Genomic DNA, 25,527 nt, shown 5'->3' with positions numbered 1-25,527 from the left:
TTCCATGGCGGTTCAGATTTTCATGATCCTCAGAGGTTAAACCTTTGGCGATCCTCTGACTAAATAACCAGAGCATCGAGCAGACCACATATTTCCCCCCGTCCGTGATTCCTGTCTTTGTTGTGATGTTGTGACCGGACGGGACAGCTGTCCTCTCAAAAACGTATTACAAACACACACACTCTCACACACACACACACACACACACACACCTGTTGCTTCTCCTCCTGGATGAGTTTCATCACTGGCTCAGATTCTCTGTTGTGAAACCCTGCTGATTAGTTTCTCTGGCTCTCTCTCTCTCGTCGTTTCTGTCACATCTGCCACCGGCGGCGGGACATCACGCTTCACGTGGCGTAACATTTGTCCCTCTTGTCCGTCTCTCAAAATAACCTCAGAACTCCTATAGTTTTTCCAGTCCCCCGCCTTGACCCACCCACTCGACCCACTGTCCCGTGGACTCTATTGGCTGGCAGTGGGCGACTGGAGCACCTGACCCAGGGATTTCTGGTTTCAAAGTAGAGCACACTGAGTCCTGTGTGACATTATGTTTTCTCCACAATAAACAGCTGACATTGGTCTTTGAAAGTCCGCAGTGAAATAGTGTATTGTTATTATTTAAGCTGTTACTGGCCCTCACTTTACATGAGATCTGAAATACCTGCATCATTCAAGGCAATATTAAAATTCTGAAAGTAAACTGTTATCTCATGAATATGAAATCATTAGTTAAGTAGTATATACAGCACCAGTCAAATGTTTGCACACACTTTCTCATTGAATTAAATAAGAAAAGGCGTCCAAACTTTTGACTGGTACTGTTCATGTCCATCATCAGTGTGAGCGAACATATTGAAATTGAAGTTATTCAACTCAAACCGTGTGAAGCACAGTTTTGGACAATATTTAGAAACGTCCGTGGCAATACATTTCTATGTGTTATATTTTGTGTCTCTCGTTCTGTGGCTGACCTGAACTTGCCGGGACATGTGGAGGTCCGTTGTGGACAGGAGCGAGAGCGGAGCCAGAAGGACACATGATAACACATGTGGGGACATGGGCTGCTCAGATTGCACTGTGAAGACATACTGCACTGAGATGGCCTGGTGTGTTTTGATTCAATTTTATTGTGACAAATCACTAACTAGCGCTGGAAAAGCAGTACAAAAACATTTTAAAAACACATTTTGAGTTTACAATATTGTGCGTTGTGCGTGTCATTCTGGGGCTTTAAAAATACAAAAAATACAAAAAACACAAAACAACAAACATTTCACAATTCAATCCAAAGTTATGCTTAACAACAATCATAAGCTTTGATAACATTGTTATCAAAAAAATGGCATCATCATCTTTCAGTGCAAAGTGACCAGTGATCCAAACCTTCAGCAGAAAGACTGAGCAGCCAACAGTAAACCCCCCCCCCCCCCCCCCCCCCCGGGATTCAATCGTGACAAGTGAGATCTTGTGATTCAGAGCATGCTGAGAATAGCACTGCAGCCCCCTGGGAGGTCAAGACAGGTTGAGGATGGCATATGGAGCACAATAGCCTGTACATCCATAGGTTTGGATGTTAAGAAAGAAAAATAGAGAAAATATGGAACATTTACAGGTATTGAAATGACTCCATCACGATTGGAATAATCATTTTTCTACAGCTTGATTGGCACTCAGAGATGAAGGTATAGACTATAGGTATAGGTACATAAAGGTGTATCAGAGCTCAGCCATGATTTTGCCCGTGATTTGAGATGTACGTCAGAGTCAGCGAGCCGTGGTCAAACAGTTTATACGGCAGAGTCCCCTTAGATGTCCAGGTGTCCGTCTTTGTGTCGTAGCACTCAAACTTGTCAGAGTCCTCGATGACGTTGTGGCCGTTGATGTGACGTCCGCCTGTGACGTAGACTTTGTTGTTGAGGACGGTGGCAGAGTGGTGCATCCTCCGCTCCTTCAGGTTGGCACACTTAATGAACCGGTTGGCCTTTGTGTCGTATGCGATCATCCTGCGGGTGTACCCTGTGACAGGGGGGGCATTCATTTGAGAACGGTGGCCTTTGTGACTCGAGCCAAAAAGATTTGATGCATTTTTACTGTTTTGTTATCCCTCATCACTGCTATTGTCTACCTCCAATGATGTAAATTTTGTCGTCCACAGTGGCAGCAGGAGCAGAGACATTCTTCACCGTTCTGTTCTCCAACCTAGACCACATGTCTCTGGCAATGTGATAAACCTAGCAAAGAAGGGGGAGGCAGATTTGGTGTGAGTTCATAAATGACTTAGAATGAATAGAAAAGATGAACAGATGTTGCTGCAAAATGAAATCAAACATAAATCGGGTTTTAGTGATTCAAGAACGTTACCTGTATTATTCTGACTGGGTTCTGCATGGCATCCTCTCCTCCGAACACATAGATCCTCTGGTTAGCCACAGCCACCGCAGGGTGCAGCACAGCCTCCGGCATGGGCGCCATAGCCTCCCACTGGTTGAACATACTGTTGTACCTGATAACACCATTGAGAGATAACGCCATTGTGACTTCCCACGATTGCTTGTTTTGTTCTGTACGCGTCACATGTTGTTTGTTCTGTATGACGACTATGGCCCCACTCACCTCTCCGCGCTGTTGGTCAGTCGCCTGTCGGGCCCGAGGCCGCCCAGGACAAAGATGAAGTGGAGGTAGGAGACGCTTTGGTGGGCAAAGCGCGGCGTCAGCATGGGTTCTGCCGTCCGCCACTGGTTGGTCTTGAGGGACAGGGTGTAGACGGTCATACTGACCTGCCCGTCTTTCGTGTTGGTGGACATGCCCCCGATCACATACAAGACGCTGTGGAGGGCGACGTAGGAGGCTTTGTACAGGCGAATGGGCAGCTTGGCGAGCTGCTGCCACGTCTCGCTCCTCTCGTCGAAGACGAGGGCCTCCCTCGAGGTCTGCTCGTTGTTCTTCCTCCCTCCCACCACCACCAACATGTCGTGGCAGGAGGAGCGCCTCGGCGCGACCCAGAGGGGCTTGAAGTCCACTGCGGAGTCACCGAGGCATTTTGTGCTGACGGAAAACATGAGGCGCCTGACAGATTCTATGAGCTCGGCACAGAGGGTGGACGACTGGATCAGAGGGTCGTTGGCTATGAATTGAAAGAGGTACGTGGGATGGATGTGGCGGAGGCGGACTTTCTTGAAAAGGTCGCTGATTGCACCCCGCCTGGATAAAGGATCATGGTGGATCCAAGCTACTAGAGTCTCAAAGACCTGCTCCTCCTCCGCGTAGAGGCCGTCGTCCTCCAGGTATCCCATGAGCTCTGGTAAGGAGAGCTCACACAGATCCTCAGACGCTGACACGTCGGAGAAGCTCTTCATGGCCATCTCCTTTGCTTTGTCCTTTAAACTGTCACAATGCAGGATCTCAGAGAGCCGTATCATGCTCAAACAGTTGTCTGGGCTCAGTTGCTCCTGAAGGAAGCTCGAGCAGGCCTCAAAAAGGCGGCCGTATTGCAACATGGACGCCGCCTGCATCAGAGGCAGCACGACATCCACGCTGATGCTGGCGAGTCCTGTGTAAACATAGTCGATGACAGTGCTCAGAATGGCTGACGTGATGTCTTTTAAGTCAATCTTTGTCTGCTGTGTCTCTATGAAGTTGTTGCAGAACATGGCTCTGAAGTAGGGGCTGCTGGAGACCAGGACGTTGCGATGGCATTGGATCTCTGTTTTATCTGAACAAAGGGACACATCGGTCAGGATGTTCTCCTGTCTCAGTCTGTTGAGCTGCAGGAGCACGCTGGAGGACTGCTCCTTGTCTTGGTAGAGGAAGATCTGGACCCCTGGTCGCTCCATGCTGTGGAAAGGCCACGTTGTTATCGTCAAATCAATTGGGTTTTTTTTTGTAAGCTCCTTCAGCATCAACTTGTGAAGCAGCTGCATGTTCTAATTATTCTAATTCTAATTATTATTTAAGCATTTTAGCTCTAATGTCGCTCAATGAGTTGCAATCGAAGGGCTTTCAGTAAAATAGGGATTAACAACCATCACATGAGTGAATAGATGCTCTACTTTAACGTGAGCACAGTTAGGTTCATTTAGAATTTTGGTGGTGAAATATAAGATACCGGAAATTATAAAAATTATATAAATCCCATGGGTGGTGAAACAAACAACAGTACCACACAACCATGCTACTGGAATTATGTGTCATGTATCTAAAATTGTGCCTGCAAATCATTTTGGTAAACTCAAACCAATATTAGTGGTTAAATGTCCAGCTTACAGACTTAGTTTCCAGCATGCTTTATAAATCGTGTTTAACTTGTAACACTAACTTTGTTATGTGATCATTGCCCTCGAGGACATGTTTCTCACAGGCATGCTACAAATAGGGCCTGCAGAACGCCTGACGAAATGTTAGGAAGATTAGCAGTCAATGCAGATTACCCCAGAAACACCTACACAACTATTCATTGTCTTGTAAAGACGTGGTGCATGTACCTGCATCTCTTCCCATTCATGCATGCGTTACATAACGACATAACGCAAACAAAGGGACTAGTCTGATTTAAAGAAACATAATACAAAGTGCCAATTTGGAGATATTAGTGTATAACCAGTATGAACATGATCATATCAAACAAAAAAGTAATTTGATTCGTCCAAAGACAACTTCATACACAAAGCCACAGACTTTAGGGAATACATTTCTCACCTGTGCCTGTTTCTCCTCTTATGTTGTGTGGCAGTCCCACTCTGTTGTATAAGGAAGATCTCACTAGACAATCTGATGCGTTGTTGACATTTTGCTGTACTTTCTCCCTCTTGGCTCCTGTGTCGGTGCTGTGTGACTGTGCGATCCAGAGCGGGCCGTCTCTTTGTAGGGGCGCGCTGCGCACGGTTTGTTTGTTATGGTCCTTTTCCACGAGGCCTCTGTGTACATTCCTCCCCTCAAAATAGAGCCTCGCTTTGGCGTCACGGCTGCAGACTCACATGAGACTCAGTCAGAGCGTTTTCTCAGTACATGGCTGACTCACCACCTAATCTCTTTTCCTCTATTTATCTATCGCTTTGTTCTTTTAATATAAATTCATTTGAACTCTCCGCGTTCTGATCTCTCTTTTGTCCTCTATAACTATAAGACGGCACTGATACTGGAACAAACAGTTCGTTGGCTGCTGGCGGGGAAACACAAAGATATAAATACATGATTAGGTTACTGTAGAAGCAACTCAGAAACAGAGATCAACCCCAAGTAAGTAAAACAGTCAAGTCACTTTGGGTCAATGGAGATACCTTTGTTGGCTATGTGAAGCACTGTTAAATGTCTTCGGCTTCACTTTTACGGATGCAACTCCCAAGCATCACCAAACGTCCTGATTTAACTTGGCATCAACAACAGATGTGTGTGTGTGTGTGTGTGTGTTTCTTACGTTTGTGTTGGTTAAGCTCACTTCAATCAAGCCTATTCAACAGATTCCGTGGAGTGCATCCAGCAAGGTGCTTTTTGCTTTTTTTTTTTTTTTAAAGCTGGTGAATTGATGCTTGCCGTTGTGTTTCATAAATGTGGCCGACTGAAAACAACAACGCTTGAGTGCACTTTCACTTGTCACACATAGCGACATGTTTCTCTTGTGCTGAGGCTTGTTTACAGAGCTCTGCGAATTTCAGACAGAAATAGCTGCCTGAGCTTCGCCGGCCATCCCTGCCCGTTCAATGTGGATTGCACAACAAAAACACACTAGACCACAAACTGCTTGTGCCCACCAACCAATGCCATGTAGGCAGCAGTCAAAACTAAACAGCTCCATCTAGTGTTTTGTGTCTCCATAACAAAATGTCTGTTTGGCCACGAAGAAAAACGTTTCCAATTAACTCTTTGGCATTTTAAAGCTTTTTGGAGCGCGGTCATGGGTTGGTTTCAAAGGAAAATACACAATAAACAGGGCAGCTAAATTGGAAAGTAATACGTTTTTTATCATGTGAGAAAATGTCATGGATTAATATCTGCCCTTCGAGCGTGATATTGACATTAAACCTCTTAAACACCGATCTGTATAATAAGAGAAAAGGCTTCACTTGTTTGCCTAGAGGACAACGGTGTCATTTTACAACTCGCACTCTAATATTCAAAGCTGTGATTGCATTCTTTAAAGTTAAGCACACTGTCTGCTATCTCTGTTCCTTCACCTTGACAGAAAGGACTCATTAATGTCTGCCTTTAGGCAACAACTTATTCAAATTTTCTTGCAGCAGCCGAACTGTTGCCACCCGCTGCCGTGTCTTCATATTACCAAATTATTATCTTCTCATAAGCACATGGTCTAATAGAGCCTGTACCCCGGGGATTTAGATCTTGCTGATTGGTATACATGTGTGTGTGTGTGTGTGTGTGTGTGTGTGTGTGTGTGTGTGTGTGTGTGTGTGTGTGTTTTTTATTTAATCAATGTAAAAGTGAATGAAACCCTTTGTATCAATGCTGGTCTTTGCTGTTCCACAGTCCAGAAGGAGAGGCTTAGAAAACATCCCAATAAGGTTTTATGCAGACTACCACGCGTTTGTTTTTTTCTAGGATGTAGCTTGCCAATACTTACTCCAGCTTTAAAAGCAACAGTGTCGTCTGTTTCACTCAATTTGGCGATTGTGGGTTTATTTCTGATTGTTTCTTATTGTTCTATGATACATCTTAGGCTTAGTCTGAAGTATTTGTCACTTTGTCATATCTGTATAAGATAACGTGCATCTAGCGCTTGAATAAGCACGCTGAGATTTACAGCCCAAACAGGCCTCGCTTCCAAAGCAGAGTCGAAGTAGATTCTCCATGAAAAAACGTTACTAATGATTCTGACAATGTCAGTGGGAATGGATTGTTGTCCGAGCCATGCAAGGTGAGTGGAAAGCTTCATAAAGACTTGCCCCCATTAGGTCAGGATCTAGAATGCCCATTCAAGGTGCAATCCTTCAAAGTTTAGATCTGTTGGATTGGGTGACACCTGTGGTTGCTGTTGCTGATGCTAAGAATTTCATCACAAAACAATGTGAGGAGTTCATTCACCATCAGCGAGTCAGTCTAAAGAGTTTTAATCAGAAACAGCGACTACAGAGGAAGATGTGCAACGGACGAACAGCTTTACTTGAACGTGTTTCTCTTCAAAATAACAGGGACGGACTGTTCTGCTCCTGTCATCACGTAAAACATGTGCACACAATTTATGACCAATGTGTGCACGCATCCCCCTTCCCTGTAAATCTCTTGTGTGTTTTGGTACTTACTGAACTTGACCAAACTTGTATATCCCATTTCTAAATTCAACATCAGTTCAATCCAGTCACTAACTGACCCGTGTGGATGGACCATTATAGCTACTACTGTACTTACTTTTTGCTGTAGTGCAAAGATATCTCTTCAAGAAAAGTCTTGTGGCATGACGTGACTGAGCTATGGGTGGGAAGGGTGTGCAATTTTAAGAAAAGAAAAAGATTGAGATGAGGAGAAACTTGACTTAAACTTCCGGGTCCTGCACATACTCCTTCAGACCAACATTATTGCATCCACTAGGTGTCAGGCCAACGTTATGCAAATTTCAGGAGTGAAAAGTTATCCCCCGTAACTTCCAAGAGGAAGCTATCGAAGATAATAAACTCTGCTAAAGTCAGTCTGTGAACACAACAGATGCAGCTGCTGATATATTATTACAGCAATTTTACAGAATATCTAAAAATACACCCACAGAAAACTGAAGCTGTGATTCCACCAGTTGTTTCCTTTAATGATGCAAACAATACACTTGCGGTGTGAAATTCAAAATGGCTTTACTCAGACACAGATGTAAACACAATTGAAACACACAGTGAGAGACGTGTAAATAACCTCTTGATCCTGGATATGTGGGGTTTTACTCCAAAAGTGCAAAGAGATCCACGCCAGGCAACACGGAGAGCAGCAATCTGTCTTCGATGGGGGAGACGTCCTCGTTGTAAATCAACAAAGAGCAAAGGGAGTGAGGAGTTGGGGGGCGGAGAGGGGGGGGGAGGTTGTTGAGCAGTAGCCCCCACAAAGACAAAGAAAGAGAGAGTTGTGTTCCGTGCGTTCACACGTGCACAGGGAGGGGTGAGGTCTCACAGGGCTTACAGTTAGCTGCTTAAAATTCTTCTGATGTAACACATGCAGGGACATGATATTTGGAGAGGGGGGGGAAAAAAAGGGGCTTTGTAGCAACAAATGAAATGTGGAAGTGGAGGGGGAAATGCTTTTAGTTCACTCATCGTGCCCTCCCCCTGTTGCTCTCCCAGGTTCTTCTCTTGTTGGTATGGCGGCCATTCTGTTGCTTTGCAATCTGACCGCCTCCCTCTGCACTTGCTCTAGTAGAGTCAGACTTTGGGGGCTAGTGGGTTGTGTTTGAATGGAGGGAGTTAATAATGCCTGTGCCTTTATGTGTGCTATATGCTGCTACATGTGTGAGAGGGAGGCAGTGTGTGTGTGTGTGTGTGTGTGTGTGTGTGTGTGTACAGCAGACATTGATATTCCGCTGGCAGCAGAAGCTGAAGCCAGTGTCTTTTAAGTGTCAGCCCTCAGCAGCCAGCCAGGTGTACCCAGGGTTCAGAAGAGAGGGGGCAATTGAGGAAAGGGAGTAAAGTCACCAACGCAGCGAGAGAGAAAAGAGAGAGAGAGAGAGAGAGAGACCATGAAAGACAGCAGAAATGACAGCAAAGAGGAGCGCCACAGAGAGGAAGAGGAGGAGAGAAAATACACCGAGAGTGGATGAAGGGGTAAAACACTTTAGCGGGGCTCCTGGAGGTGAAATTACTCTCGTGTCTTTGAAGGCCCGCGTGGCCGTGCTCAGCCTCTGTGTTGTGTTCATCAGGCAGTCGCACACAGACGCAGACGGGGCGGAGGGGCGCATGCATGGACACACTCAGATTGTCGGGCTTCAAAACAGAGCCAGGGTCAGTGATTCAAAGCACGCAGCTGGAGGTTTAATTGATTGATTGCCTATGCTTGTGGTATTTTTTTTTTTTTTAATTTGGCTATGCCCTTGCATTTCTGACAGAAGCTAAATATTTTGTTTTTAGAAAAAAAGATAAACTCTCAAAAGGTGGGAAGAAGCTTCTGGTGGAGAGGCACTATTCCCTGGACCAGGACGACTTCATTGGAGCTTCTCCAATCAACATCGATTATACAGTATGTTGGCAGTTTGAATTACTATGTGTAATACAAACAGGGTCCAAGAAGCAGCACCTGAGTGCAGTTGCCCTCAGCTCAGTGGAGTGTTTTACATTATATCTTTTTTACGGCCCCCATCTCACCTTACTGATTCCCTTCAATAAATTCTACCTGCACCAGGAAGTTGTTTTCAGCAACAAAAAAACCTCTAAAAACAACCATGGAATATTTCCCTTGCACGACACAAGTTAGCCACTACAAAGTGAGTGCACTTAAAGAGAAAGGTGTCTTCCAAACGCTTAAAGGCGAGTGACTAGAGGACTACATTTTGACATTGACATTTTTTTTTAAAACTGTACAGTTTAATCTTTACCTCAGGATGCCACCATCTCACCAGTTAGTCACTTGAGGGCTTCGCTTAAGGGCCCCTCACTGACAGGAAGCATTACCTGCTAATGTGGAGCTTCATTTTTGTTCTTAGAAAACATCTTAATGCCAACAGCTCAGGCCTCCATTTAAGATCTTATTGAGGTTCTCGCATTATTCCGAACTAACGCCCGCATCCAGGGTCATCTTGGCTTTACCACGTTATCATCATTGCTCTCCTCTTCTCGTGCCTCCCATTTCCTCTTTGGAAACCTGTTACACTTCTCCTCTCCTCCCTCATTCCTCTCGCGCTCCCCACTCATTCCCCCCCCCCCCCCCCCCATCGCCCTCCACACATCTCCGAACACAGTCCATGTTGATGGAATGTACTTGAGTGGCGGATGATTCAGCCTGGGCATGATGACTGTTGTGACCTTAATGAAGTATGGTGTTTTTTTGTCAAGCCAGATCCAGTCGGTGCCTGTGCATGGATTCACTTAAAAGGAACATCACGGGCTAATAACCTTAACTCTGATAAGGCTCTTTGGAGAAAACATCCCAACCAATGAAGCAAGCCACCTTCTTGCCAAAGTACCGTTCAGCCTCGTATCGGTTATGGACACACATATCGTTTTTTCTGAAATTGGCTGAATGTTGTTAAAGGTAATGTTCTGCCTTCATGTGACCATCCAAATAGCATCCTTCACATGTGATAACAGCACAAACTATTACCAGAAACGTTTAAAGAAAGGCTCCTTTAACATTGTTGTGTTATTTCATTACCGTGAAAAAAGCATTTGCCCCCTTCCTGGTTTCTTGTTATTTTCCATATTTGTCACACTTCAATGTTTCAGATCATCAAACACATTTTTATGAGACAAAGATAACCCAAGCAAATACAAAAATCTGCTTTTTTGTTTGTTTTTTTTGTGGGAAAGAGGTCTCTTGTTTGTTTGCCACAAACATGTTTGCCTTGCCATTCAGTTCCTCTCCTCTATTAGATGTGATTCATACTTTGCCAATTCTTCTCAAACAGAAGGAGGTTATTTAGATGGGTTGTTTAGTTTGCGATTTTTACTTTAAACTCAATTAATTGCCTATTTTGTTACTCAGGGCAAAAACGGAAATATCTTTTTTCCTTCAGTCCAAAAAAATTCAACTTCACGACCTCCATGCGATACTAAATGCTGTGGTACTCTGGGGCGCTCCCTCCTGGTGGGGGGGGGGGGGGCGACCACCTGTTGTGTCAGTGGTGGGTTTGTTGCCAAAAACGATGACCGTTGTCCGTCTTCAAGTTTGATAGAAAAACACAGTAAACGCTAGTCCGCTCTGACTTCTCCCCTATTGAAAATGAATAAATGTGAGGTTCGGGGCGTGGAGCGTTATTAAAAACAATCAGTCAGTGGGATTGCAGCTTAAACTCTCACCGCACCGCTGCCAGCCTCCAGCTGGATGTGTCTCTGTGGAGCCCCTGATTTTGAATAAAGACGTGTCACACAGAAAATAGCTATGCTTTAATATGCAGCAGCGGTACAAACTTTTCTTCCCCCTGAAGGCATTCGATGTGAGAGTGCCACATGCCGCTTGCTCAACGGCCTGGTCCACATGGAGACAGTCCGAGACGAGGCCTGTCACCGGATTATATAAGGAAGATGATTCACACTGAGGCCTTGTAGTTTGTATCTTCTGCTGTGGTCACACGAGTGTTATCGGCAACGCAAATGTGTGAAGTTGTGTCCAAAACACCAAACTGTAGGATGTGCCTCGTAAATGGAAAACCTTGAATCAGCCGGGAAAATAGTCGAATCAGAATTTGTCCAAATGTTTTAAACCCAGGATTCAGGGCATGCAAATCCCCTCTTGCACTCCCACTGGAGATCCCCATAGAGATGCTGGGCATGAGCCTGCCCCGAGGTTTTTCTCCCAGCGACGGTGCAACACCTCTGTGTGTAATTATTGCGCTGGTGTGAAAGATCTTTGCTTTTCGCGTGAATAAATTAAAGTCATTTCAGACCTGTTTGCTTCAGTTAGATCTCAGATTCTCGGATGTCCGTTTACAGTCACAGAGTAACATGCATGTTGTGTGGTTTTTGTTGCTTTATCAAATTACTATTTCATCAATACAAGGCAGGATTTGATTCCAGCACTCCTTCCACAAACCAACGCCTTACAAGACACACTGTAGCTGTTTTGACAGTAATCTGAAATATTCACGCTATTTAGACTCGCACAATGTGGCTAAGGAAGGACGCTGTTGGAATCTGGAAAGCTGCGTTGCAGTACAACAACACGTGCAATCTGCAAACATGTTGCCTCGCGTAAGTACAAACGTCTGCTTTCTTGGCACCAACAGCACCCCTTCGGCTTGCTTGTTGTTGAGGAATTAGCTCATAACTGTGGGCACTGCAGCTCTCATGGCTCCTCCGTAATCTCCCCCTGCAAAGTTCCTGTGAACTCTGGTGCACATAATACCTTCATTCAGGAGTCCATGGCACGTGCAACAATGGTACAAAGGAGATCTTTGAGGTAAAATAGAAAATGCTCCGGATTTGGAAGAGATTGTGTCCAGGCTCTCAGGAACCGTCTCATGATATTGTTTAGGCACGTTGTTAATAACGGAGAGAATAGACGTACTGTTGATGTAATTACACATCCCATTGCAGATTGTGTTCTTTGAATAAACATGACTGGGTAGAGTCAGTGTGGTTTCTCTGTGTTTCTGGTGCGTTCAGTGAGCACCGGTTCGGTAGTCAAACAAAAACAGATGTGTGGTGCCTGATACAGATGAAAAAACTCTTGTCAACAAACGCTACGTTCCGTTTTCCCGCCTCGGGTTGGTTTGAGTTTTGTTTTTTTTCTCCAACGTAGTGCCAACAAAAAAAAAATTCTGTCAGAAAAACGACTGAAATCACAGTCTTGCGGTTTTGAATAAAAGCGGAGACATCATTTAACAATTTCCTTTTCAATGAGCCGGCTTCTCAGACAAGTGCCATGAGTGGTTTTTATCTGTTTGTGCACAGGGACACATTTGTGCATCACTTGTACGCGCACAGGGAGTGAACACTCTGGGTTTGATTGAGTGTCTGATCCGCCCACAGTGCACAAAAAAATTACCAAAAACCCTTCGGGGACTGCGCGTGTCATTTCGATATCTTGAACATTCCAGGATTGTAAATGCACTTAACGCTTCTCTGAAATGAACGCGATGGGTTTCGCTCCCTCGTCATCTCCTCTCACGCCGCGGCCTCCAAAGCAGAACGCCACACGACACCTTTATTGTACACCAGGATTCACACTCAAACTACCAGACCTGTAAATACTCATCCTGACCTCGAATTGCCCCGACACCACTCCGAGATAATCCCGGGTTGCTCTCGCCGAGGAGAAACTGCGCGGAGAAATCCTCCGGGAGAGAGTGACTGTTGGAAAATTCACACTGACTTCTTCTTTTTCTTCTTCATCTTTTGTGACAGTGGGTCCAGAGGAAAGGGATGACGGAGCGAGGGGGGGTTTGTGTTGGCGCTGCGTGTTAGAATGCGAGCCGCTGTGATCGTGAGTGGCAGCAGGGAGACCACAGTGAAGGAGAGGGACGGCGGGCCCTGTGACAAGAGCTGCAATGGTAATGCGTGTCACATTGATTAGGTCACGCCGAGAGAAGCTGTGTCTCCCAGCATCTCTACTCGGGGCTCTTAGTCCAATTTTGACTTCTATCGTGGGTTTGGTCCTTCTCTGCATTCGTCTTTTCTTTTTACCACAATCTCTCTGTGTTTCACTGTCCGCCAGCCACGTCTTTCCTCTCAGTCTCACCAACACCTTACAATTCACCACTCTGTTCTGGACTCTATGTCTGTATCGTGTGTGTGTGTGTGTGTGTGTGTGTGTGCGGTAGAGACGTGACTCCAAACTGAGCTCCCCTGGACTCCCTGATTACATTTCACCTCACCTGCTCGGACAACCAGAGCAGCCTTCAGTCTGCTAATCACCTTGCAGCATGTCTACTCCGGTTCTTCATACACTCAACGCCCCACACCGTTGTTCCAACCAACCCGGTAGTGACTTCGCTTGGTTGCTCGGTTGACAATTATTTCAGAGATTTGGAGTATCTATATACATAGTATTTTGCCTTTCCTCTGACAGGCAAACCCCTTTGTGTTCTCGCAGTCATCCGTTGTCCTGCTGATTGCATCGCTAACTGCGTTTTTTCATTCACATGTGAGAAAACATTGAACATTGCTCGTAGGGGTTTGCACGGTTGTGCGTCCCCCCCCCCCCCCCCCCGGCCCTGTGATGGACTGTCGACCAGTCCAGAGTGACTCCTGTCTCCTTTTCTTTATTGCTGTTTACATGGATGAATGAAAATTAATTAGAATTCTCTTTGCCAAATTCCTTGCATGCTTATGCCTTCATGGAACTCCAGTTCCATGTGCTCTCTATTACAAAACACAGTACGTACACTATGTATACATTTATGTGTTGTATATACATACAAAAATAAATTAGGAAAAGGGCCTATACATAAAAATAAACCAATGGAAAAAGGAGACTTACTACTACACAAGTCATTAGGAGGTAATAAGTGTAATTAAGATGCCGTCTGACTGTGCTTTGATATATATATATACTGTATATATAGGTTTAAATTCATCTGTATTTATCTATAGTTTGTTTCTAGTTCAAACCGACTATCAAAAGCTACACGGACCTGGGTGGCGTTTGTCTGGGTGGGCGGCACCGAGGTGCCCAGGCCCATCGCTCAATGGAGCTGCCCAGAGGAGCTTAGCAGGAAAGAAAACAGCGCTAATCATTACACGCAGCCCTTCCCTCTCCTCTGCCCCTTCCCCTCTGCTTCCTCTCGATAAAATAAGTCAAAGAGGGCCGGCCTGCATACTGATGCTTTGCTAAGCACTCTTAATTGAACTTGAGGATTGTTAATGTGCTATCATTCAATTGTCTGTGTGCTCTCAGCTGCTTGGGCCTCCTGTTATATTTATTCATTTTATACATTTATCTCCACCTCCTCCACTGCATGTCCATTCAGCCTTTGGAGGAAGGTCCCCGTGTCAGGTTTGTAGGTTGCGGGCAATGGAGGAAAAGGGCATTGACTCTTAATGCAACAAAGGGAACAAAAGCGCTCACTTGGTGCCAGCTAGCCAGTAGTTTCATCATCAGCCAGGAAAGAGAGAGAGAGAGAGAGAAGAAGTTATTGGGCTGCATGGGGCAAGGTGACATCAATAGCATCCCAAGCAGGGGCACAAATTAGCCGGGCGGGAAGCGGCGCGGCATGGGAGCCGACAGCTGGGGCCCCGCGCAATGCCACCAGGGGATTAGCGGGGCTCCAGGATCTGACACCGAGGGGGATGAGCGTCACGGGCAGAATAAAGAGCAACCCGGGGATTAGAGAGCTTCCCGACACTCCACCAAACACTCATGAAAGGCCCAGAGGGCTATAGATATCATTAATGAATGGACCGAGAGAGACAGGTTACGGAGAGGTGTGTTTTTTATTTTTCTCCGCCTGACCCCCCCTCCCTCCCTCCCACCTCCCCCCTGCGTTGCCACTGTGATTTTTAATGATCATACATCATCCCCGTGTGCATACATTAAAGGTCAATGAGCGGCTGGCTGCGGGGTGTTGCTTGTTCAACACGACGCGCAGCACACCAGACAGCGGCGGCCTACGTTCAGTTCATGCCACCCTCTGAAGATGCACGAAGATTCAACCTGAATTATTCATCTGAAAACACCGAGCGTTTGTTTGAGTGTCTGCACGCTCTTGGTGTGAGTGCACTGGAACAAGGAGATAGTATTCATCGCGGTGTGCGAGGGTGGGTGTGCTGCCGGGTTACTTCCAGGTGTCAAACTTTGCATTCAGATGCTGGGTATGGGGTGATTTGAGGGGGGGGGGGGGCGCATGTCTGTGTCTTGTTTTGTGAAAAGGAAATTGCTTAGTGTTCTCTCATAAGCCGACCACGCCGTCGGACAGGCTCAGATTCTCTGCAGAACCGCTGCGGGGATCCGACACCAAGATAACCTTTGTTCCAGTAACTCACAAAACACCACAGATGAGACAAACTCGTGGCGTTGGGCTAATGTGATTTTGGAAACTGCCGAAGTGAAACTTTGCAGAATATCTTCACTGTGATCTGTGGACTTAAAAATACCCACGTGGAGAACTTCCTTCTCCATTATAATGTCATTGCCTCGCAGCCAAATGGGATATCCTTAACAGGAAGGCATGGGGAGATAAGTCTGTTGTTTAGGAACATGGAGTTATCATCTTCTCTCTCTCTCTCTCTCTCTCTCTCTCTCTCTCTCTCTAGCTGTGTATGTTTGCCCTAATGGAGTTTTTATCGTAACAGTGTTAACTACTTATCAGCGGTACGCTGCTACAGATCAAGAGCATAACTGGATCTGCTGAAGGGTCAGAATGCTCTTTGATGAACTCGAGTCAAAGTGGAATTAAAGTAAATGTGTGTCTGTAATAAGGCCTTGGCCTGCTCCCACAGCAGTGCCTCAGTCACAGGATGGGAGTTTGTGGACAGGGGGAAGTCTGTGTAAAATACTGCCTGCTCGTTGTTTGTCAAACCACCACAATCCTACAAAGAGCCTTCATGATTATTTTCTTTCCTTACCGGACGGCCGTGGCGCTCGATCAAGTTGTTTTGGAGAGGAATTCTTTGTTGTGTGGGAGTCGCTGCCTCCCGCTACACGTCAACTGATTGAGTCCTGCTGTGTCAGGGGAGCCACACCTCGCCCTTGTGTACAGTCTCCCACCATTGTCCCTACAGATCCCCTGAGAGGGCTGTCTCTGTGTGTGTGTGTGTGTGTGTGTGTGTGTGTGTGTCTCTGTGTGTGTGTGTGTGTGCCCTTCTTTCTCTGCCTTCTGAGCAAACACTCACTGAGTAACCCGTCGTGATATGCCGGAGGAACAAAGAATATAAAGCCCTGTGAATGAAGTTGTTTTAATGTAACTGTAGCTCTGGTATCATGATTGATGTTCCACAGGAGAGCCGTGTTGCAATCGTTGTTCTTCTGTACTTTTGCTGCGGCGGCTCCGAGCCACGAGAAGAAAAAGAGACTCTGTCGAAAAAGCAGAAACCCCTCTGCAATATCAATCAAATATAGTTTTCTGTAATTGCAATGATGAAAGCGTGGGCGTTTTTTTTTTTTGCTGAAAACTTTTGATTTGAGAGGCGCATTAAAAAGGTGTAGAAATGGGTTCCTTCACAGCAGACACTCGGACTCGGGGACACAGCGATGTCGCCATTACCACCAAACAATTTCACATTTAGATAGCAATCATCGGCTACAGCATTTCTGATTGATGTGAGTGTGCGTGTGTTTGGATTGTGTGCCCACACGTAATCGTGCACACAAGGCGGGAGGGGAGGGGGGGGGGGGGGGGTCGTAATACATCTTCGTAATTAGTCTCATAATTATAAGGCAATAAACTGCAGCACACATGGGAGACTGATCCATCTCTGGGATACTGCAATTACCCCGCTAAGATGTGTTGCTGTGACAAATCTCCCGAAGCAAAGTGGAGCTCTGCACCTTCCCGCCTTGGAACAACAATCAGAACACGGGCTCCGTTCAGAGTTGTGTTTACAGATCTATGTGGGAAGTGTAAATGTGTCAAATCGAAGGCTTCGCACGGAGCGTCTGGCCCGTGTCTCGCGCAGTGGACGTGGCAGTGCGGCCAAATGATTCTCCCGTGAGTCATCAGCCTCGTTTGATTTTAAATTCCACTCCTCCTCTCTCCTCTCTACTTTTTTTTTTTTTTCTTTCTTTCCCACAAGGCTGTCCAGACTGCAATCACAAGCCCCTGGAACGCTCGTCTTTGAGTTTCCGTCAACATGGTCGATGTGGTGATATCACACGGCCACTGATTGAGTTGAAATTGGCTTTGCCTCCATTAGCACCAACAGAGGCTTTCATTAGCAGCTAACATCTAACCTGCAGGGCCAGACCCTCCAACACCCCCGCCACACACACACACACACACACACACGCACACACACACACGCCCGGGCTCTCACACAGGCCGATGTTCTCGCTATTTCTCCTGCTCTCAGCCGTACTTTTCATTTTCATGTCTTTGATTAACTCAGCGGGAGGTTTTGTTTGCTCCTGAGGTTTTCCGCCTGCCTTCATAGCGGACGCCCACAAAGGATGACGGGATGCTCCTCAGCTGGAGATGGAAATCAGAGCCCGGCTTTGTGACGTCAGCGTGACGGTGGGCATTACATTCGATATGAATGAAAGTCCCCTCCTCCGTATTTGCACAGCGGAGAAACATGAACATGTTCTTCAAACGTGCGAAATGCCAAGTTGTGTGACCCAATTTAAACATTTCGACACGGAGGTCATGCCTGCAAGTCATCCTCTTGCAAAATAGTGGTTCAATGCCTACCTTTGTGTTTGCTTTAGTTGGTACTGCAGTATATGTCTCTGAGTCCTCATCGCTTAAGCTGCATGCACATTTGAGATCTGCCGGATCAATTAGCTTAGCACAAAGACTGGAAACGGGTGGCTAGCCTGGCCATGTCGGAAGGTTACAGAAACGCCTGTTTGTGTTTGGCGCACAGAGAGCAAAAGTTAGACACCACATCTCTTAAGGCCACTGTGGACTTCTCATGACCATGACTCAAGTCAGTCGTGTTTTTTCGTAACAGTTGTTGCTCCACTGCTTCTCTTTCTGAGTGACACGCAGGAGGAACAGCACCTCTCGCAACCACCGCTTCTCATCTAACATCTGCAATCCAACAGCTACAACAGACCACAGTTAGCACGACAGGCAGATGTAAACAAAGTTTGAGTCACGGACGTCACCGTGTGTCAACTGAAACTCCTGCAGATATGAATATATTCATACACAACTAGTTGAACTAATTGACATTTAGAATATGAGCAAAAAAGCATGCAAGGAAAGAATGGTGCAGAAAAACTACTCACCTGACTTTTTGAACCATTAATATTGGTGAAGAGCATAAGAACATGCTGCTCCGAGGGGAATTGAAATTAAAGAAGAGCGAGAGCGACGATAAGCTCTAATTTGATCGGTCGAGGGTAAATTATTCATTATTCAAAAAGAAAATGCCACTGTCGGGGGATTGTGAGTCTTATCACAAAACTGACACATTTCCAAGACTGTGGGACTACTTTGCTAATGTTTTCAAGAAGATAAAATAAAAACAATGTTTTGTATGTATGATTGTATATATATATAACTTTGCTTTTACTTTTTTGATCGTTAACCTGTTAATCGGCACGACGTTAGCCAGTGCAGCTGAAGATGCATGGCAGCATGGTCTGTGATGAGGTGAATGCTGACAGCTATTGAATCAGACATAAATAATCGAAGTGACACACAGGTCAGAGGGCTTGAAGGCGACACATCTCAGTCACATCTCAGTTCAAGTATGAGGTTTTAACTCCCATCCCTCTCTTCCTTTCTTTTGTCCGTTCATTCATGCATCACCATCCAGAGAAACAGGGTCACTTTATTGAAGCATCGTGCAGGCCCTATCTCGGTGTCTGGCTCTTCTTATGTAAACCAGACAGCCCACGCTGACCGAACACGACAGCCCAAACTCAACGACTCGTCTCAATGATCAAATCAAAGAGCTCCTTAGATTGTCTCACAAAGCTGGGCCCACGCGTGATGTCGTGTTTCTTCGCCCGGGCCTGACTTGCTTTGTTGGTATCCTCGTTACTTTTCCTTATTTCTTGAGAAAGTTCACCGTTTTTTCAAACCCACTCTTCTAGGCTCAGCACTTCCCCCCCGTTCCCGTTATCTGTGGCTTTCACAATCCGCTCAGACCCACCAAACCACATGTGTCAAGGACAGTGAAAGAAACCACAAAAGGAAGGAAGTAACATAGGTTGTTGCGTGTCTGCATGGTAGCACATACACTAAGTGTAATTGTGCAGTTGAAAAGTAGCAGGTGCAGCATGAATAGTGCAAAAGTAGAATGTTGCAACGCCGCGGTGCCATGGAACTGTGAAGAAATGGACTTTGTCATTGTGCAGCTGAAAAAAATCATCCTACAAAAGAAAGAATCGCAGTCCAAAACCTACCGTAAACAATTCAATCCGAGTCCAACGGGGAGTCCCGTATAATGATCAACTAAACGCGGGTGGACGGTGCAAGAAGTAAAGTTTACAGCGAAATGTGGAAGATAAAAAGAAAGGTTGCGTGAGTTGCAGCACTGTGGATCAATAATGGCTCATTAATGCAGGGCCGTTCATTTTGGAGCCTCATTACACTCCCTCTAATTTCACAGGAAATGGAACTGTCCCTCCAAACAGCAGCACGAACACGACCCAGGTGAGTGGGCAGTGAAAAAAAAGCTCGACGAACAAAAACCCTCCATCAGGGTAACCCTGTGCGCATCAGCCTTTAGCTGAGGACACGAGTTCATATTTATCTTTTGCAGTTAATTAGTGAAGCTTCACTCTGCTGTCAATCAGAGGTGGCTCAATATGGATAGAAAATAACGGTTCAATCTGTTTTACTATCTCATCTTAGTGCACGCTCTCTCCAAACAGTCCTTGATGTTCATTTTTGTTGTTGTCCCACTGATGATCTGTTCAAATCCCCAAAGGTGAGATTCGTATTCTAAATAGCTGTGCACATAGCCTGCAATGGTCACGTTCCTCACACTAACCGTCTCTCAGCTGCCCGTTGTTCGTCCCACGTGGATCACAATCGCTCGGTGGCTTTAGGCCAGGCCCAAAACACGTCAGCGCACACCCCCACTTCCTGTCGGCCTGTCGGATAGAATCTCCTCACAAGCGCGCCCCTCTGAAGTTCAGACTTGTTTGCGTGCGGGAAGTTGTTGTTCGATAGCGACATTTTGTAAACACAGGGTGGGTTCGCCTCCGGCTCTGGCTTCTCCCCAACGTCTCCAATGATGCCAGTTCTGCCCCGAAAGTGTGTGGGCTTTCCTCCAATCCACCAAAAGTGAACACGACAGACTCACCGGGCCAAGAGGCCGATATGAATGCGTCGAACGCGTCGAACCCAAGGCCTCCCCTGGTTTCACAGGTTTTGTGTCGCGGGAACAACGAGATGTCTCTCGTTCGGCTGCAGGTTTGCTGGTGGCCTTTTTTCTCGAGGCACTAGATCTCAATCAGGAACGCGCTGGCTCAGGCTTCTCGGGCTGCGGGACTGAATCTGATACGAGCTAAATAAAAGATAACCTGTGGAGTTTTCCAGATTGGTTCAGTTTCTCTCTATTCTGCCGGCCAACAGTTGATGTGATATATGCCAACACATCGAGTTGTTGAAGGAGACAACTGCAAATGGTTTATGAGGAAAAATACTAGTGCTGTCAAATGATTCAAATATTTAATAAAACCAAGAGTTTGCTGTGAACAAAGCCGTCAGGCCTCTTATTTCAGAAACAATGAACCGTAACGACTTCTTTGCTCTCAGCTACTCAAACAGACAAGCTCCAGTTGTCCTGTTGACATTTTCAGACAAGTCATCCACCCCCCAAAAAAAAAAATCTTTTACAGTTTTATTTTAAGAAAACGTTTATCTTGCGTTAACGTCGCTAATAACGCGTTTAACTGACAGCACTAAAAAATACATTGGACATGTATGCGAGGCCTCAAAGGTACACACTTGGTGTTTTGGTGAGCAACACTAAAAGCAAACAGAGGATTGGTGCTCATGAAACTCCACAGGGCAGCTGTAAGAAGTGACTAACAGACAAAAACATACTCAGCTTTATATGAATTCAGCTCACAGCTTGATGCCTTTTTTTCTTCTGTGTGTTATTGTATATCCGTTTTTTTAAAAGGTCCGGATGTCACAGAAAGCACACAAACCTGTGGAGAGACAACCCAATGGAATAACGCTTTGTCCCACCTAATGAAAAATGTGAGTTAATATTTACTATTACTTTACGCAAATCTACTGGCGGCTGCTGTAACGTTCTGAAATGTGACAAATGCTCTTTGGATTGTGTTGCTGCTGAACTGTGGATTGAATATCATAAATATGCATACACACACCATTTAGATCTCATCACTGTGGTAGACCATAGAGGATTGAAGAAATGCTAATGCATCCGGCAGCTTTCCTATTCGGCACCGGTGCTGATGATGATCCCACTTTGGGTCCGGTGGGACCTCACCTGCAGCAAAATGACGAGAGTATTATCTGCATGCAAATATCACCAGAGGAAAATAAACAGGAAATGTATCTCATGGCTGGTTACGAGCGAGTCGTCGGCTTCCTCTGAAACGCAGTGGAGGAAAAACAAGATACCTCACGGTTCAAAACAACCTCAGAGCCAGCTGTCATTTCCGCTGCCGCCTCTGTGTATGAAAGTACTGTCAAGTGTTTCACCGGCTTTTATTGTTTCCCATTATAACACATGGCCATTTAAAATGTCATAGATACATCAATTTTGCATCTGTGACCTGTAACCTGTTACATAATCCGGTATGTTAAATACATTCCCAGCTTGTTCGTCGTCAACATTTTAGTCTTATTAAGTTACATAAAGTGGAATTTTATAACAAACTGTAAATCCATTTTCGTGGTGGGTGTAGAAACTTAAATGGGATGTAATTTGGCAGAGAAAAAATTCGGACCAAAATGTAATTCAAAGCTGTAATTCTGGGGGAGAAAGGCCACTGTGATAGATGATCATTCTTATCCTGCAACTAAACTTGAAAAAAAACTGACTTTATCTTCAGTCAGCAGAGATGTAAAAAAAGCTAAATGTCCAGCACGGTTTCAGCTCAACTTAACATGAGTTAGTTGAGCTGTGAAGTAATGCTGTTGCTGCTTTCAGAGAGCGAGTGTAGTGAAGCAAAAAGCTGGTGTTTAGGGTGCAGTTTCATCATATAAAAACGTTTTACTTTTTCAGAGATTAATGGTTGGATCTCATTTATTAGCAAGTGCAAAATCATTTCGCTGTTAAATTTGCAATCTTTTTTGCCAAAAAAAGAAAAACTCAACCATTCAAATATATATTTATTTTCATATTCCTTTATACAAACATCTTTTTCCAAAAAAATAAACTGTTGAAATGGACGAATCAGTCGATGAATCGTAGATGTGTAGAAGTGCGTAAAGCTGAATGATGATTGGATGCAAGACATTATGGAGCGGTTGCTCATGGCCCACATTAACAAAGAGTAAAAAGTATTTGTCTCTGGTCCAAGACGTCTTGATCACCCTCACCTGAGTTGTACAGGAGCAGGTGCTCTCAGCCCCCTCACCTGCCACAAGTTTAGCTCCACTGTGCAACGATTCATTGGATTAGAAAGGTAATGATTGTAATTCAAATTCTGATTTCATCCCCAGAGGCAAATGTATCCATCATAACGATTCAATTCATATGAGAGTGTAAAAATTATATTTTTACTAAAGCTGGGGGGGACATTTGCCACTTTCATCAAATCAAACTTTTGGGGATTTTTATTTTGACCCTTGTGATCCTCTTTGCTTATGCACCCGGATAGCAGGGCCTTTCCTCTCATTTTGGAGGAAACAAATGTTACATTATTACTCCATGTTACGGTCGTGTTTGGTTTGGCAGTGCGGGACCCGGAGACGAAGGCTCCCTCAACAACACAAAGATTAATATTTTTTTCTTAAAGAGAGCATCCACTGTCAGTTGACAACCTGCTCCTCTTTGTTGTTTTCGTGTGTTGCGTTCAAGTGGTTGGCCATCTCTTGCATCACAGCATCTTTGCCAATTTGATCGTTCCTCCTCTTCTCCATGATCACGTCCTCCAGGCTCTGAAACTCCAGGACGTGACTCTTCTTCTCTGAAAAGAGCAATTTCAACCTGTACGGCTGCTTCCCTATCCGTATCTCCCCTCCGATTTTAAACTCCCGTTTGCCAAACCGGCACCAAGCTGCGAAGCACTCAGAGTTCCTCCAGTACAGCTCTCGGTCTCTGGAGCCGACGTGGTCCAGGGCGTTGCGCGCGATCACCTCCGGCGGGAGCGCGCGGTACCTGTAGAGGCCGTTCACTATCCGGCCTTTTTTGCCCTGGCTCACATCGGTTAAGAAGTTGTTCTTGATCTCGGCCCTGTGCATGTGCACCACCTGGAAGTCCCCCACGTACACGGCCCAGTGGGGGTACTGTCCGGTGGCCAGGAACTCCAGCAGGTCTCCCGGTCTGCACTTGTTCAGGAGACTTTCCGCAGAGTGGGTCGCGGCTGCGGGGTTCGTCTCGTAGACGCACTCGTCTCGGTAGTAAATGGCGCACGGCAGCTGGTCCTCGGGGTCGAAAGGCTTCTCCTCGTGGTTGGCCACGTGGGTGTCCTGCGAAAAGCGGTCCAAATGGTCGTCCTGGTCGTCGTCGTCGTTGGAGAAAATGTAGGAGACGCCGATCCGCGGTCCGTCGTCGTCCGGGTCGAACCCATTTGGATCGGACGTCGGTACCTCTGCGTAATTCAAATGAGTTAGTTTCTCCACCTGGTTACCCATAAAGGTGGCAGGCGGATGCTTCGGGAGAGGGGGGGTTGGGGGTTAAGATGAAGACAGGAACAGGATCCACCTGTTCTTTGCGCTACCAGCCACGGAAGGAAGGCGCACGGTTGCGCCGCGTCGGAACTAAGCCCAAAGCCGTGAGGACGCGCACCAATAGTCCATGCCCGGCCGTAGATGGGCCCCAAAGAATACCGACTGCGCCGTCCTGTGCACAAACACACAATACAATATTTATTCAACAAAACCATTCGAAGCACAAGCCGATCTGAAAGTTGAACAACTCTGCGCGGTTTCTTAAGCTAATCCCAACAGGTGTGACCCGACACACCTGTTGGTTCACAGTTTTGCACACGACTACTCACCGACTTAACCAGTGCTACGTCTCCTTAACGCGCCACCCGGGTGCTGGCCGACGCCGCCCGCTGCTCCACTCATGCTGTCGTGTGAAGTATTTCTCCGTGTTTCACTCCGCCGTCAGTCCGGTTCACCGGAGAGAGTCCACGGTGAAAACTCTGTGGCGAGCAGACGGACTCGCGCGCGCGCGCGCAGCTTTCTCGCGCTCCCGTTGTCACGTCGGTAGAAAAAGAAAAGAAGAAGAAGAGACAGGCGGATTTTCGACGGCGGCGGACGCTCCTTCGTGGGGTTCGGCTGCGTGGTACTGTCCGTGCGTCTGGAGGATGAAGCACCACCGGTGTGTTGCAGTGAGACACTGAGCCGAGAGCCGGGGACTGCTGGGAGGTGTTGTCATTTAAAGGGACAGTACGCCTTTATTTCCCCCTCGTTTGCATATTTAGTCTTTAGACTCCGCGTCAGGAACGACATCAAATCTTCCAACTAGGAGAGGTTATAACGCAGTATTGTACAAGTACAATTGTGTAATTCATTAATTGCAAGGGTATAGTTTAATACATGGTACGGCTACTATTGGATGAAAATAAATCAAAAATACATACATTTGTATTGTAACCTATAATATCGAGATTTGGGTTTCTGTAGAGATATCATTCAAAACGACAACATCAATATTAGGTTACAATAAAATGGGTTTTACACACACACACACACACAAGTCAACGTGATATCATTGCTGGGGGATAATAATACGTTCCTCTCTTTTGATTAACAAAATGTTTTCATGCAATTCAAGGGAAAAAAGTGTAAGCCCCCCAAATGTATGTTTATAGCCTTATTGGGCTTATCATTTTCGTATTCAAAATTCAAAAATGTGTTATTCAGAAGCGATACTCCCTTGAACGTCAGGTTGCATCATAAAGAAAAGAGATTACATTAAACATTAAACCTATATTTTTGTACAGCACATTTCAACTTGACATTGCAGAAAGAACACAAACGTGGCCAATTACCATCAACACGTAATTACATCAAATGTTTCTGTCCCAGTGAGTCATGACGGTTGAAACCGAGACAGCTAAGTGAAAGTCAGCATTACTCCCCTCAGCTAACAAAGTGTTGAACATTCCTGTGTTTGTTTGTGCGACGCTTATCACTGGCAACTTTAACCACGGTGTTAAAGATCCACCCTCTGCGCCACG

General features: G+C 45.8%; 2 protein-coding genes across 2 annotated transcripts; both read right to left on the bottom strand.

Moving 5' to 3' along the window:
• Positions 1-1,434: 1,434 nt before the first annotated feature.
• On the bottom strand, positions 1,435-5,055 carry LOC119196954 (kelch-like protein 38). The gene is made up of 5 exons (XM_037452768.2): positions 4,696-5,055; positions 2,614-3,834; positions 2,362-2,503; positions 2,126-2,231; positions 1,435-2,016 (listed from the first exon to the last, which is right to left on the bottom strand). Exons 2-5 carry the CDS (start codon positions 3,831-3,833, stop codon positions 1,724-1,726), a joined length of 1,761 nt encoding a protein of 586 aa, XP_037308665.2. The 5' UTR covers position 3,834; positions 4,696-5,055; the 3' UTR covers positions 1,435-1,723.
• A 17,431-nt stretch (positions 5,056-22,486) lies between these two features.
• On the bottom strand, positions 22,487-24,747 carry lratd2b (LRAT domain containing 2b). The gene is made up of 2 exons (XM_037453893.2): positions 24,337-24,747; positions 22,487-24,179 (listed from the first exon to the last, which is right to left on the bottom strand). Exon 2 carries the CDS (start codon positions 23,969-23,971, stop codon positions 23,147-23,149), a length of 825 nt encoding a protein of 274 aa, XP_037309790.1. The 5' UTR covers positions 23,972-24,179; positions 24,337-24,747; the 3' UTR covers positions 22,487-23,146.
• Positions 24,748-25,527: the final 780 nt, after the last annotated feature.

This window comes from Pungitius pungitius, chromosome 11 (genome assembly GCF_949316345.1).
Source record: "Pungitius pungitius chromosome 11, fPunPun2.1, whole genome shotgun sequence".
Classification (NCBI taxonomy): Eukaryota; Metazoa; Chordata; class Actinopteri; order Perciformes; family Gasterosteidae; genus Pungitius; species Pungitius pungitius.
This window is presented reverse-complemented; position numbering and strand designations above follow the sequence as displayed.